At 51.2% G+C, this 13852-nt stretch overlaps 1 protein-coding gene across 6 annotated transcripts in view; it reads left to right on the forward strand.

Moving 5' to 3' along the window:
- The window catches only part of PPP4R1 (protein phosphatase 4 regulatory subunit 1), a 62814-nt gene extending 53959 nt beyond the window's left edge, over positions 1-8855 (forward strand). For all 6 annotated transcript variants that reach the window (XM_055080545.1, XM_024120550.3, XM_055080547.1 and 3 more), the window contains 5 exons: positions 2938-3038; positions 5627-5747; positions 5842-5976; positions 6410-6551; positions 7764-8855. In XM_055080545.1, the coding sequence (XP_054936520.1) occupies positions 2938-3038; positions 5627-5747; positions 5842-5976; positions 6410-6551; positions 7764-7927 (663 nt within the window). In that variant the 3' untranslated portion in view covers positions 7928-8855. The remainder of the gene's footprint in view (positions 1-2937; positions 3039-5626; positions 5748-5841; positions 5977-6409; positions 6552-7763) is intronic.
- The last annotated feature ends 4997 nt before the right edge of the window (positions 8856-13852 follow it).

The raw sequence follows: 13852 nt of genomic DNA on the forward strand, positions 1-13852 counted from the left end.
TTTTGGGGTGTCTGTGGCCTTGTTATGATTTTAGGCAGCCTCTGTGCTAATGGATGGGGTTGTGTTCCTGTCTTGCTAGTTGTTTGGCATAGGGTGTCCTGCACTGTAGCTTGCTGGTCATTGAGTGGAGCTGGGTCTTGGCGTTGAGATGGAGACCTCTGGGAGATTTTCACCATTTGATATTACGTGGAGCTGGGAGGTCTCTTGTGGACCAGTGTCCTGAACTTGGCTCTCTCACCTCAGTGGCACAGCCCTGACGCCTGGCTGGAGCACTAAGAACCTGTCCTCCACATGGCTCTGAATAAAAGGGAGGAAAAAAAAGAAAGAAAGAAGATAAAATAAAATAAAGTAAAGTAAAATAAAGTTATTAAAATAAAAAATAAGAAAAAAATTTTTTTAAGTAATAAAAAAAATAAATGGACAGACAGAACCCTAGGACAAATGGTAAAAGCAAAGCTATACAGACAAAATCACACACAGAAGCATACACATACACACTCACAAAAAGAGAAAAAGGGAAAGATATATATATATATCGTTGCTCCCAAAGTCCACCTCCTCAATTTCAGATGATACATTGTCTATTCAGGTATTCCCTGGATGCAGGGTACATCAGGTTGATTGGGGAGATTTAATCTGCTGCATCTGAGGCTGCTGGGAGGAATTTCCCTTTCTCTTCTTTGTTTGCACAGCTCCCGGGGTTCAGCTTTGGTTTTGGACCCGCCTCTGTGTTTAGGTCACCTGAGGGCATCTGTTCTTCGCTCAGACAGGACGGGGTTAAAGGAGCAGCTGATTCGGGGGTTCTGGCTCACTCAGGCCTGAGGAAGGGAGTGGTACAGAACGCGGGGCGAGCCTGCGGTGGCTACAGAAGCCAGCGTGACATTGCACTAGCCTGAGGCGCGCCGTTTGTTCTCCTGGGGAAGTTGTCCTTGGCTCACGGGACCCTGGCAGTGGCGGGCTGCACAGGCTTCCGGGAGGGGCGGTGTGGAGAGTGACCTGTGCTCGCACATAGGCTTCTTGGTGGCGGCAGCTGCAGTTTTAGTGTCTCATGCCCGTCTCTGGGGTCCGCGCTGACAGCCGCGGCTCACGCCCGTCTCTGGAGCTCCCTTAAGCAGCGCTCTTAATGCCCTCTCCTCGCACACCAGGAAACAGAGGCAAGAAAAGGTCTCTTGTCTTTTCGGCATTTCCAGACTTCTTCCCGGACTCCCTCCCGGCTAGCTGTGGCGCACTAGCCCCCTTCAGGCTGTGTTTACGCAGCCAACCCCAGTCCTCTCCCTGGGATCCAGCAAAGCCCGAGCCTCAGCTCCCAGCCCCCACCCATCCCGGCGGGTGAGCACACAAGCCTCTCGGGCTGGTGAGTGCTGGCCGGCACCGATCCTCTGTGCAGGAATCTCTCTGCTTTGCCCTCCGCACCCCTGTTGCTGCCCTCTCCTCTGTGGTTCTGAAGCTTCCCTCCTGCCACCCCCAGTCTCTGCCCGCGAAGCAGCTTCTTAGTATGTGGAAACCTTTCCTCCTTCACAGCTCCCTCCCACTGGTGCAGGTCGCGTCCCTATTCTTTGTCTCTGTTTTTTCTTTTTTTCTTTTTTTTTTTTTGTGGTACGCAGGCCTCTCACTGTTGCGGCCTCTCCCGGAAGCCCTGTTTTTTCTTTTTTCTTTTGCCCTACCCAGGTACGTGGGGAGTTTCTTGCCTTTTGAGAGGCCTCAGGTCTTCTGCCAGCATTCAGTAGGTGTTCTGTAGGAGTTGTTCCACATGTAGATGTATTTCTGATGTATTTGTGGGGAGGAAGGTGATCTCTGTGTCTTACTCTTTCGCCATCTTGAAGCTCCTCCTGTCATTTGTTTTGACCATCAAATCTGGCAAATAAGAGCCCCGTAAAGCTACCTCCTGTGTCCTTTTGATCAGCCCCCTCACTTCCAGGCACATCTTACTTTCAGGCCTACCTTCTCCCTTCTCTCCAGCTAGGAGTCAGGATCTCCCCAAGGAGCCCTGGTCTTTTCTGGTGGAGAGTTGGGGTTTAGAAGCCAAGATCCAGGTGCTAGATGTGCTGATTGCTCCCGGGCATCATTTCTTTTAGGCTTTTTCAGGGGACAGGAGCTAGGAGGGGGTTTTTTGGTTTGGGGGTTTTAAAAAATTATTTAGTTCATATTGCATCTTTACTTCCAATCCAGTACCATTTCCTCTCCTTTCTTCACATTCTTTTTCTTTTCTATTTTGGTAAAAACTCTGTTTTCAAAAACATTCAATTATTTAGTCATTTGCTCAATTCTATGTTTTAGAACTACTCCAACATCAAATCAACCAAGTAATGGTCAAGATTTCCTTCAGCACTTCCTGTCATTAGAACATGTTCCGTGAAGATATATGGTCAGAATACTGAGTTTAAACTTAGACTTTTTCTGTGTGACTCTTATCTGTTTGATGTACAGTTAAATTTATTTGCTTCTGTTTATATCAACTTTTAGGGTTTTCCCCCTTGTTGACTATAAACCTACTCTTAAATATTTATAGAACGGCTATTGGCATAAATTTATTTTTTTCACGCAAATATTTATTGAGCACCTACTGTGTGCCATCACAGTGCTGTCCACTGGGCTCACACTATGAGTAGGAGCATAATCCCTGTCTTCCAAGGGTCTGTGACAACAGGATGTCACAGGAGTGTTCTAGTAAAGCTTTCCCCGGGGACAAGGGACAGTAGAGGCCACTCACTGGCTCAAGAAGCAAATATTTCAAAAGGGGAGAATGACTCTTGAAGATAAATGGGATTATCAGGGAAAATGGACTTAATACCAGTTTTTAAAACAAATGTACCTACTACATCTGTTCTCCTTCAGAAGAACTAACCATGTGATTTAGAGTCATTTTTTTAAAGCAGTCTGGTAAAGGAAATAATGTCTCTGCCATGTCCTAGTGAATATTTTTATTTGTTTCTTCAGCTTCTTCATATTGACAAAAGAAGAGAATATCTTTATCAACTTCAGGAGTTTTTGGTGACAGACAATAGTAGAAATTGGCGCTTTCGAGCTGAACTGGCTGAGTAAGTTCTCATACTTGATCAGACTGTGTTTTGGGGTGTGTGTGTTGCTTCATCTTTACCTTTCCTGGATTTCTTCATCACTTACTTTGTGTGGGTCCAAGTTTCTGCCTGGTATCCTGTTCCTTTAACCTATGTTACTAACTGTAACATAGGTCTTGCTGGCAGTGAATTTTCTCAGCTTTTTTTTTATAAGACCATGTCACCTTCACTTTTTTTTAATTGTGGTAAAATACACATAACCACTTTTGCTGCTGGTGCAGTGTCCCCCTGTCTAGTTGTAGAACATTTCATCCTCCCAGAAGGACACCCCACGCCCATAAGCAGCAGCCCCGCAGCCATCAGTCTGCTGTCTCCATGCGTGTTTGCTTTTCTGAGCGTTTGTTCCAGATGCGCCGTGTTACCCCCGGCCTCTGTGCGCGGCTCCCTCACTCAGCACGTTGTCGGGGTCCATCCATGTGGCAGCTGTGTCAGAACTTCGTTACTTGTGATGAGTGAATAATACTCTGATGTGAACATACCACCTTTTAACCCATTCATCTGGGTTGTTTCTGCCTTCTGGCTGATGTGAGTAGTGCTGCTGTGAACATTGATGTACTGATACAAGTTTTTTAAGGTGGATTTGCTGGGTCATCCAGTAATTCTGTGTTTAACTTGTTGAGGAACTGCATGACTGTGTCCACGGTGGCTGCAGCGTTTTACATTCCCACCAGCAGTGGATGAGGGTTCCCATTTCGCCACATCCTCCTTGGCACTTGCTGTTTTCCTTTTTTTTTTCCTTTCTAATTGTAGCCGGTATTACAGTGGGTGTAAAGTAGCATCTCACTTTGGTCTTGATGTGCATTTCTTTAATGTTTAGTGATGTTCAGCACCGTTTCATGTGCTGTTGGCCATTTGTTTATATTCTCTGGAGAAATGTGTATTCAAGTCCATTGCATTATTTTTCAGTCGGGCTGTTTGTCTTAAATTGGGTTGCTGAATTGTAAGAGTTCTTTATTAAGTATTCTGGATTCTGGACCTCACCTGCATTTTCAAAAGATATCTTTGCTGGGTGTGGAGTTTGGGGCTGAGTTTCTTTCAGTGCATGAAAGGATAACTGCCCTGAGTTCTGTCTTGCCTGGCCTCCTCTGCAGCTGGTGTGGATGGCTTAGCCTGTCCAGGCAGCAGGTGCTGGGTTGGGTGGTGGTGTCTCCGTATGACCTTCTGTGCCCTCTGCACTTCATTTCATCCAGCCGTGGGCTGCCGCTGCCTTTTGCTAATGGTGGGAGCTGGGGCTGGGGGCCTCCGCGTCCCGTGCTCTGCGCACCCTCTGCCCCGTATCCCTCTGGCCCTCCGCTGCTGTATCCCTCCATCCCTCCATCCCTCCATCCCCCCTGCTCCTCCGCCGCTGTATCCCTCCGCCCCTGCGTTCCCCACGCCTTTGCGCTGCGGCATCCCTTTACTCCTCTGCCCCCCTTCTCCCCCCCACCCCCGCACACGTGCTCCTCCTTCCCTGCTCCCCTGCGCTCCTCCGCCCTCCCAGCCCTGGGCTGCGGTTGCCACGTGGTGGAGGCCGCCAGGCGCTGGGCGAGGGGAGGCCCTCTGCCCCTTGGTTCGGCCTCGGTCTTGGGGAGGCTTGTGTGCTGGGCTCCCCAGAGCCCCCATCCGTCCCGGGGCTCGTGTCTCTTCCCAGGACCCGTGCTCGGTCAGGGCAGTGCTTCTTTCCTCTCCCCAGCAGGACGAGACTCGCGCTTGGCTCCGAGGCTCTGCGGCCCCACGCTGGGAACGGGCTTTTCCTGTCCCCTGTCTCCGGCTGCAGGCTGGCCTTGCCCGGGCGGGGGCGCGGACAGGCTTTGCTGCTCCTCCACCGGTCGCAGGAGGCTTTTGCTCCATGAGAGCGAGGCCTCCCCGTGCGGCCCAGGCTGGGAGGGGGTCTGCGGGGCGCCTCTCGGGGGATCCGCATGCCCTCGGGCGGGGCGGCTCATCGCTGGTTGTCTGTGTCGCCCGCCTCCTGCCGATGGCACACGTAACCCGCCGCAGACACACAGCCTGGGACGTGGGAGTCTCAGCGTGTCTGCGGTCCTCCTAGGAGGGTGTCGCTGCGTCCTCCACTCAGGCCACTGGGGGACGCCCTAGTCCCCGGTTCTCGGCGACTTGGTGGGAGCAGGTGCAGGAGGGGCCTCCCCGTGTCCCCCACCCCTGGTACCGGAGCCTCCCTGAGAAGCTGCCCGGAGCCTGACTGGTATACAGCAGGCTGCCTGAGGCTGCTGGCACCTTCTCACTAGACAGCTGCTGTGTGGACGGGAGTTTCCCAGCAGGTCCTCAGCAGTCTCTGCGGGACCGTGTCCCGTGTCCCCATGGAGCCAGCCGGGCCGTGCTTTGCTCTGTGTCCGTCGCCGTGGGTACAGTTCCGCAGTGTTTGTGTCCTGAACATGTGTGTTATTTAGGTGCAGATCCAGACACACAGCGTCCAGGCCAATCGCTGGTCTCTGCATGTGTTCCTCTCACAGACACGACCCTGGTGACTCATGCTTCAGACGAGCAGCCTATTTTCATGTCGTGCTTATTGTTGAATTGTAATTGTATTTTTATTCTTATAATTCACTTTGTAGACAGCTGATCTTACTTCTAGAGTTATACAGCCCCAGAGACATTTATGACTATTTACGCCCCATTGCTCTGAATCTGTGTGCAGATAAAGTTTCTTCTGTTCGTTGGATTTCCTACAAGTTGGTACGTGTTCAAGTTCTTCTTACAGCCTTAGCCCAGCACACGTTTGGTGAGAACACCGGGCAGGGGTGTGGCTCACCAGTGCGTACCCCCCTAGGTTGGCGAGATGGTGCGGAAGCTGCACCGGGCTGCGCCGCCCACCTTCGGGGTGGACCTCATCCGCGAGCTGGTGGAGAGCTTCGGCCGATGTCCCCGGTGGTCCGGGCGGCAGGCCTTCGTCTTTGTCTGCCAGGTGAGTGCGGCCGCACCGGCTGCCTGTCTCCTTGGGCCCCTTGCCCCCCTCCACACCCTCGCTCTCATCCTTGAGGGCAGAGCTTCGCCATCTGGCTCACCCTTCCCCGCTCCGTCCCCCGAGCTCCCGAAAGCGGCGCTGCCCTGGCCGTCGTCCTGGTCCACGGAGCTTGCGGGTCTGCGGCTGTGAACATGACTGTGATGCCAGGCCTCCGTGGGGCAGGTCACAGCTGTGCGTCTCTGCGGGGACTTAACTGTATCACTTTGTTTTGAGCTCCTGAGTGCCTGGAATATTGTTTTAAAAAGCTGTAACTGAAACCTGAGGCACTTAAGTTGTTTCTAAAAGGTTTTGCGAGCTGTTATTACTTACGGCCTGGTTGACTGAGCCCTGGTCGACTGAGCCGGCAGATTGAAGCAGGTCTTTCTGTCCCCAGACTGTCATTGAAGATGAATGCCTGCCCATGGACCAGTTCGCTATGCATCTGATGCCACACCTGCTCACCTTGGCAAACGATAGGGTTCCGAATGTCCGCGTACTCCTCGCGAAGACACTGCGACAGACTCTGCTAGAAAAAGGTAGGCAGGCGACCCACGAGGAGAAGGGTAGGTGGTGGGGACACGGGACAGGTGGGTGCCCGAGTGGAAGGGTTGGGGTCGTAGGAATGGTCTGGTCCGAGAATATGCTGCGACTTGTTAGTGGTGGTTCCTGTCAAGAAAGGACACAAGACGATTAAGGGGCGAGGAGAGTGATGTTGAATTTTCACTGTTCTGTTCTAGATGAATTTTTCTTTATAATTTAAATCTTAGTAGTTTGAAAAGTTGGAAATTCAGTGAGGACTGTGTGACGAATACTGCCTTTGGTTCACCCCACGTGAACATCCGTCGCTGCCATCGGGGTGGGAGGCATGTTTGAGTTTCCTCCTGTGTTTCATTCATTAGGCGGAAGACGTGCCCTTTAGTGTTGGCTTTGCTGCAAATTATGATCACCTTAAGATTCAGGTTGTTTTACTTATTGTAATCCCCCGGAAATGCCTAATAAATATCATTTGAACGCGTGAATTCATGAACAAAGCACAGAAAGAAGTTTGTAATAGACTTCAAAGAATATGGGCAAATTAACTTTGCTTTTTTTTCCTTTGGAATTTATCATATTGAACAGACAGAGAGGACTCTGGTTTTGTGTGTGTGGTTTGTATTTGGAAATGTTTTTCCTTTTACTGAGCTAATTAATAGCTGTAACAAGTACAAGTTTTAACATATTTACTAACATTGCTGCCATTAAATATCATGAGATTTAGTCTGTCATTAAAACAAGATAGGGGCTTTCCTGGTGGCACAGTGGTTAAGAATCCGCCTGCCAGTGAAGGGGACACGGGTTCGAGCTCTGGGCTGGGAAGATCCCACATGCCGCAGAGCAGCTAAGCCCGCATGCCACAGCTACTGAGCCTGTGCTCTAGACCCCACAAGCCACAGCTACTGAGCCCACGTGCCACAATTACTGAAGCCCGCGCCTAGAGCCCATGCTCTGCAGCAAGGGAAGCCACCGCAGTGAGAAGCCCGTGCACCGCAATGAAGAGTAGCCCCCGCTCACTGCAACTAGAGAAAGCCTGTTGTGCACAGCAACAAAGACCCAACACAGCCAAAAAAAAAAAAAAAAAAAAAAAAAAGATAAATCTTCTAATTCTCCTACATTTGGGGATTTTTTTCATAGAACACAAATTAATTTGGATTACTGTTTATAATCCAACAAAGCTAATTTCATTTGTGATTTGCTTTTCCCGTTTCCAGAGTATTTTCTAACCTCTGCCAGCTGTCACCAGGAGGCCGTGGAGCAGACCATCATGGCTCTTCAGATGGACCGTGACAGTGACGTCAAGTACTTCGCAAGCATCCACCCAGCCAGCACCAAGATCTCCGAAGATGCCATGAGCACGGCCTCCTCCACCTACTAGACAGCGTGGACCGGGGTCTCCCCGCTTCCGGGGAGCCAAGGTTCAGCTCGTGACCACACGTGGCCTGGGACAGCTGTGGGGGACCTTCCTCCCTTGCAGACTTGATTGCAGGTGCAAGTTGCCTACACCGATACCAGGGATTTTCAGAGTCAAGAGAAAGTACAGTAAACACTATTGTCTTGACTTGAAGGGAAAATAATTTCTCAGAGGATTATAATCGTCACCGAAGCCTTAAATCCTTCTGTCTTCCTGACTGAACGAAACTTGAATTGGCCTAGCATTCTCCTTGTGGAAGGGATGGGACTCCCAGAGGCCTGCGTTGCTTTCTGCTGGTTTAATTTAATGACTGAGAGGTGGAAGTGCAGCCAGAAGGCGGCCGCGAGCCGGGATGGGGAAGAGACCTCCAGTATTAACCCTCGCTGTGTCCACACGGGCAAGGCCCTGGTGGGGTGTGAGGCCAGCTGCCCAGTCCAGCCCCACGTGTGAATAGTTTTTGACGTGTGTGAACGGGAAAGGAGATATTTTTTGGATTTCTCCTAAGGGCTTGATGCTAACACTAAGTAGAGTCTGATTTTAACTCTTAAATGCAGCATATTGCTGTGCACATTTACAGAGCCTTTGCTGAGTATCTATGTCCTGATTTATTTTCATGCTGGTCATGACCTGAAGGAAATTTATTAGCACGTATACTGTATGTCAGGTGTTTTTGACTTGATCATGATCAGCTCTGAGGTGCAACTTTGTCTCACATACTGTACATACCTGTGCCTCCCCTGGGGAGGGCCGCAGTCTGTAATCATGCTGTTCAACTCTTGTGCACAAGTTCTCTTGTTCAAATAAAATTTATTACTAAGATCTATACAGAGAGATAGATACACTTTTGACTGTTTTCTAGATATCTGCGAATAAATGCAATTTGTGACCTGTATTAATGATTTTAGTATAAAACGGGAAAACTAGATTAAAATATGTCTTTTAACTAGTTCGGTAATTTCTTTGAAATCTGCACACACCCCCGGACCAGTTCTGCTCTTGGCCGGCAGTGGGGCCTCCTGGGCAGCCCCCCCACTGAGGGCAGGCATGCACCTGGGGCTCACCCTGGGGTCTTCACTCCCAGGAGAGGCCTCTGAGCCCAAGTCTGCCTGTGCAAGGGGCGGTGGTGGAGCCTGCCTGCCCACGCGTGTCTGCATCAGGTGAGATGCTGCGTGAACGTGCTTTTATGAAGGGCTGTGGAGAGATGCTCGTTGCTTTTTTGAGCCCAGGTTGGAAGACACTTGGCCTCTGAGCGGCCGCGGTGCTTCTGTGCTTTTGGTTTTGCGGTGCTTCTGTGATTTTGGTTTTGTCTCCTCAGCTAGTGGGGACTCCCCAGGTTTGTAGTTAAGCCTAGTAGGGCCTTGAACCTTGGCGGGTAGATTTGGGGATACACAGGCTGCTTCCTGTATATGTCATTACAGATAAGCCTTTGGTCTCTTACACTTGAATTATAACCTGGATATTTGTGCACTGGGAATAATGTGTGACCAGATTCCACTGAGACAAATGAATCAGTAAACACAGGTAAGGTGGGGCACAGGTAATAAGGGCGGGGCTGTGGAGTGGAAGGTGGTAGGTGGTGGTGGCTGGGGAAGGCATCTGTCAGTCAGCCTCAGAGCAGAGGCTGAAGGAGGGTGAGATCTCTTTTGGTGTCATTTAGCCTAATTTTTGAGGTGCACATTGTCTGCTATTAAGCTATAATAATATACTTTGCCCCTCCCCCAAACTTCAGTTCTGTAAATTAATAAGAATTCTACACTAATAGCTGCAGTCTTTTAAAGCAATGGTAATGATAATAGTCCATTTTGGGGTAAAGAACTTGAATTTAGGCCAGCTCTTCCCGTGTGGCCTCGCGCGGGCCCATGTCACTGAGCCGCATCCTCACACCCTCGGATCCCGAAGAGCCATGATTCCAGGTCCCTCCACAGCGCTGGACAGGGAAGGCCACCAGCATCGTTTAATGGCCGAGGCCGCCCCGGTTTGAACCATCACTGATGGTGCTCAAAGAAGATGAGGCTGGACCGTCGGCTCCTGGTTTCAGCTCTTTCTTTAGTGGCGACAGTGCGGACCTCCCACCGTGGCCCCGGGTCCTCCCGCAGGTGCGGATGGAGTCGTGGCCGCCGAGCCCAGAGGACGGAAGGAAACCAGCCCCTGGAGGCAGCGGGACACTGACGACTCCACAGTTCTTCCAAATCTCCCCAGAGGCAAAAACAGCCTACAAACCAGTTAGTAACCAAATCTTTTAATTTCACAGTAGAAAAATGAATAATCATATGTCCTCATATCATTATGGGTAGCTAATCTCAGGAGAAATTCTGTGATGACATGGGACTTTTGAGTGACCAGGGTGAAGAGGAAACTTTTTTTTTTCCCCCGATATTGGAGCTTCCTGCTCAGCCGATGTCCTTGGCCGTGGCCGGTGTTTCTCTTCCACCGCCTCCTGCAGCCCCTTTGTCGCCTGCCTCCTATGGCCGGGCCTGGTTCCCGGTCCCCGCATCCCTGCCCGGGAGGAAGCGCCTGCGAGCTCTCGTGAGTACGTGAGTGTCCCTCCCTGAATCTGCCACCCCGAGGCCACCAGCCCTCCTCTTTGACTCTTAGTGGCTTGGGGGTCACCTTTTTGCCTGTGAGCTTTGTCCTTAAGCCCTGGAGATACTTCTGATGCCAGACCCGTGCAGTTTGTCTAGAACCCTCTAGAACCCTGAATTGGCAAGGGCTGAGGCCCTCGGAGCCATCACAGAGCCGGCCTGGCAACTCAGCCCGTGGGGGACCCTTGCACCCCTGCCCGGTGCCGGGTGGGCCTCCTCCTGGCAGCACTAGGTCCCAGGGAGTGGGTGCCGGGGCCCAGAGGGCGGGCCCGGTGTGTCGGGGATGCTCCCAGGAGGCGGGAGCAGCTGGTGTTAAATTGACCCCCGACAGGAAGAGCGCTGCGCCCCGGGCCCCGGACACCCATGCTGCTTTCCTTGTGCGGTAACGTTTTCTGTGCAGGGTTCCAGGAGCTGGAAGCAGTGAGCGACAGGGAGGAAAAGGTGGAGGCTCCCAGCAGCTCAGAGCCGAGCCCATGCCTCTTGGAAGGTGACGATCCTCTGACTGAAACCAGTTACAGAAGGTGAGCCTGGGAATAGATGTGAGTAAGCAGGACCTCGAGGTTTCCCGATGTGTCTCCTCCCCACCAGAAGCTGGATTCTCAAATCCTCTACCAGAAACTCCCAAACTAGGCGTTCTGTGACCCCTTGAATTACGAGTGTTTTGCCCTGGTGGAGGTTTGACCTTGAGAACATCTTGACTATTTGTAAACACAGAATACCAACTGTGATTCATTTTTGTTGAAGTCCTTTTCTGCTGTGAACCCCACTAACCCAAGTTAATTCCTGGACCATTTTCATAGGGAACTAATGGACTAGTTTTAGTCTCATCTGACAGAAGTTATTTTCCTTAAAAATTCTTTCCCTAGAAACTTAACAAGTGATCAGATTTTAGTCCCTGGGACGTTTTATAGCACTGTTACAGTTTGATGTCTGACAAGTCTTACGGAGGGTACATTTGGCTGATTTAAATTTGGCAAGATTTGACGCAGAGTTTTTAGTCCATACCCTGATCAGCTGTGTTTAGTGTTCATGAGCTGATGGTGGTTATTAATTGTATGCGAACATCTACTGGGTAGTGTCGTTAAATGTTCCATGAGGAAGCTGTGAGCAGCTCCTGGAGGCCCCTGAGCTGGGTGGCCTGCGGCCCCGTGGGTGTCACCGCGCTGACCCCGAGAGGTGTCCCAGCAAGAGCAGGCGGGCCTCTGCTTTCAAAGATGCTGGAGCAAAGGACATTGTAGGGACCGTTCCCCAGGCAGACGCCCAGGGGAGGGAGAGCAGGATGAGGCGGAGGACCTCTCACAGGGACACTGGGACGGTCTCACTGCGGGCGGGGCCGGGCTGGGAGGACGTTCCCAGGGCCTCAGGCAGAACAGGAACAGTGGAGTGTGTGTGTGTTTGTGTGCGCCTGTCTTTGATGGTCCTCTATTCTGAGATTTTTCTGGGGTTTTGGTGTGTTTTGGTTTTTAAGTATCTCTAGTAAAGTGCTGGTGATTTAGGACAGGGCCGCTGCAATGTTGCTGTGCGTTCAGTCACCCTGAATCCCGTTAAAATGCACGTAATGACCCAGCAGGTCCGGGGTGGGGCCTGAGGCCTGTGCTCCTAACAGGAGCAGGAGGACATTGTTGATAACAAGGCCCTGGAAGACCCTGTGCGTGTGGGATCTTACCTTTTCCAGATTAACACTCTTTCCATAAATTTGATACACTAATTCCAACAGCACAGAATCAAAAAGGGTGTCTGGCATTCAGTATTTGTACTCTGTTTTCTCAGTTGCAAGTCAGTGCTTTGATGCGTTCGGAGTCTGAGCCCACACGGGGACAGGAGGTCACGTCCACAGCAGCTGTGCCGGCAGCACGGTGCTGAGTGGCGGGCAAGCCCAGAGCCCAGGGTTCCCAGGGCTGCTCTCCTGCAGGGGCCCCGTGGCCAAGAGGCCCGGCAGGCACAGGGTGGCAGGATCAGGTGGCGGCCCGCCTGCTCCATTTGGTTCAACATCTCGTAGAGCTGCTTCCCTTGGTGCCCAAGTTCAGCCCACAGGTATCAGCAGCAGCCTGTGTGCATTTGCTTAGCGAGTATCCCCACGATTTGACAGTCAAGGCCAAGAGCCAAACCTGGTCAGGTCTAATCCATCCTCCCCCAGGTCCACCCCAGGTCGCCTACCTGTACTATCTGTGGGTCGTGCACTTTGTCCTACATTTACTACATTGGGTCACCTCCCATCTCTCTCAAGGAACAATAGCTCTGACCTGTACAGCACTTGGGGCCACTTTAACCTTTTGTGCTAGGTGTCATCAGCCCAGTCATTAGTTGAGATGCTAAGGTAGGGTGGCCAGACTGAAAATAAACATACAGAAAAGGAGAGAAAAGCCAGGAAAAGGGTATGTTATTGAAGTCACTGCTTTAGGCAAAAGGGCTCAGGAAAAAAAAAAAAAACAAAAAACAGGACACCCAATTAAGCATTAGACAACCTTATACTCAAATATCAGTCACTGTTGATCTGAAATTCAGCTGTAAGAGGGCGTCTGCGTTTTACATGGCAACCTCCCAGTAAGGCCAACCTAAGTCAACAGACTGAAGCCCGGGAGCAACACCTCTCCTCAGGAGACTCTGTCCCCATGAGGGTCGCCCTGAGGTAGCGTGTGCTGTGGGCAGCCCCACCTAACGGCCAAGCTAACGCTTCATCCAGAGAACTCACCATTCCTTCTGTACTACTGCTCCCGGTATGAAGGCCAACAGCAGATGGCATTGAGACAGCCTTATTAGCAGTAAATGATATATTTTTTTTATCCCCATGTGAGAAACGCAAGAATTTGGGGTGGGACCTCCTTCAGAAGGCTACAGACACCCCTCCCCCCAACCCCGAGAGCAGCTCTTCCTTTCTCCAGTTGTAACTGGATGTGCAGCAGCTTCTTGCCTTTTGATGGACCTGGGACCCTCGGTTCAGATGAGCATCATGCCTGTTTCTCCCCCCGCCCCCCAAATTCATCTGTTTTGACCCCATCGGAAGTTTGGGCCCAGGTGTCCTGCAGGCGCCACTGCATTCCCTCTCAATCTCGGGGCTGTGTGGTGATGGTGCAGGCAGCCACACCGAGGGGCTTTAAGCCTCAGTCTAGACTCGGGCCCCAAATGGAGCCCCACATTACCACACCTAGACTACGTAATTAATTACCGTTTCAGCTCTCCCAGAAATGGAATCTTGAACCAGTCAGTCGGGAATCGCCTGCTCCGCACTAGTTGGGTCATCTGACTGATAGACCCCTGACATCTCCTAAAGGCAAATACAGGCACACCTCATTTTATTGTGCTTTGC

Source organism: Physeter macrocephalus, chromosome 19, assembly GCF_002837175.3.
Source record: "Physeter macrocephalus isolate SW-GA chromosome 19, ASM283717v5, whole genome shotgun sequence".
NCBI classification, from domain to species: Eukaryota; Metazoa; Chordata; class Mammalia; order Artiodactyla; family Physeteridae; genus Physeter; species Physeter macrocephalus.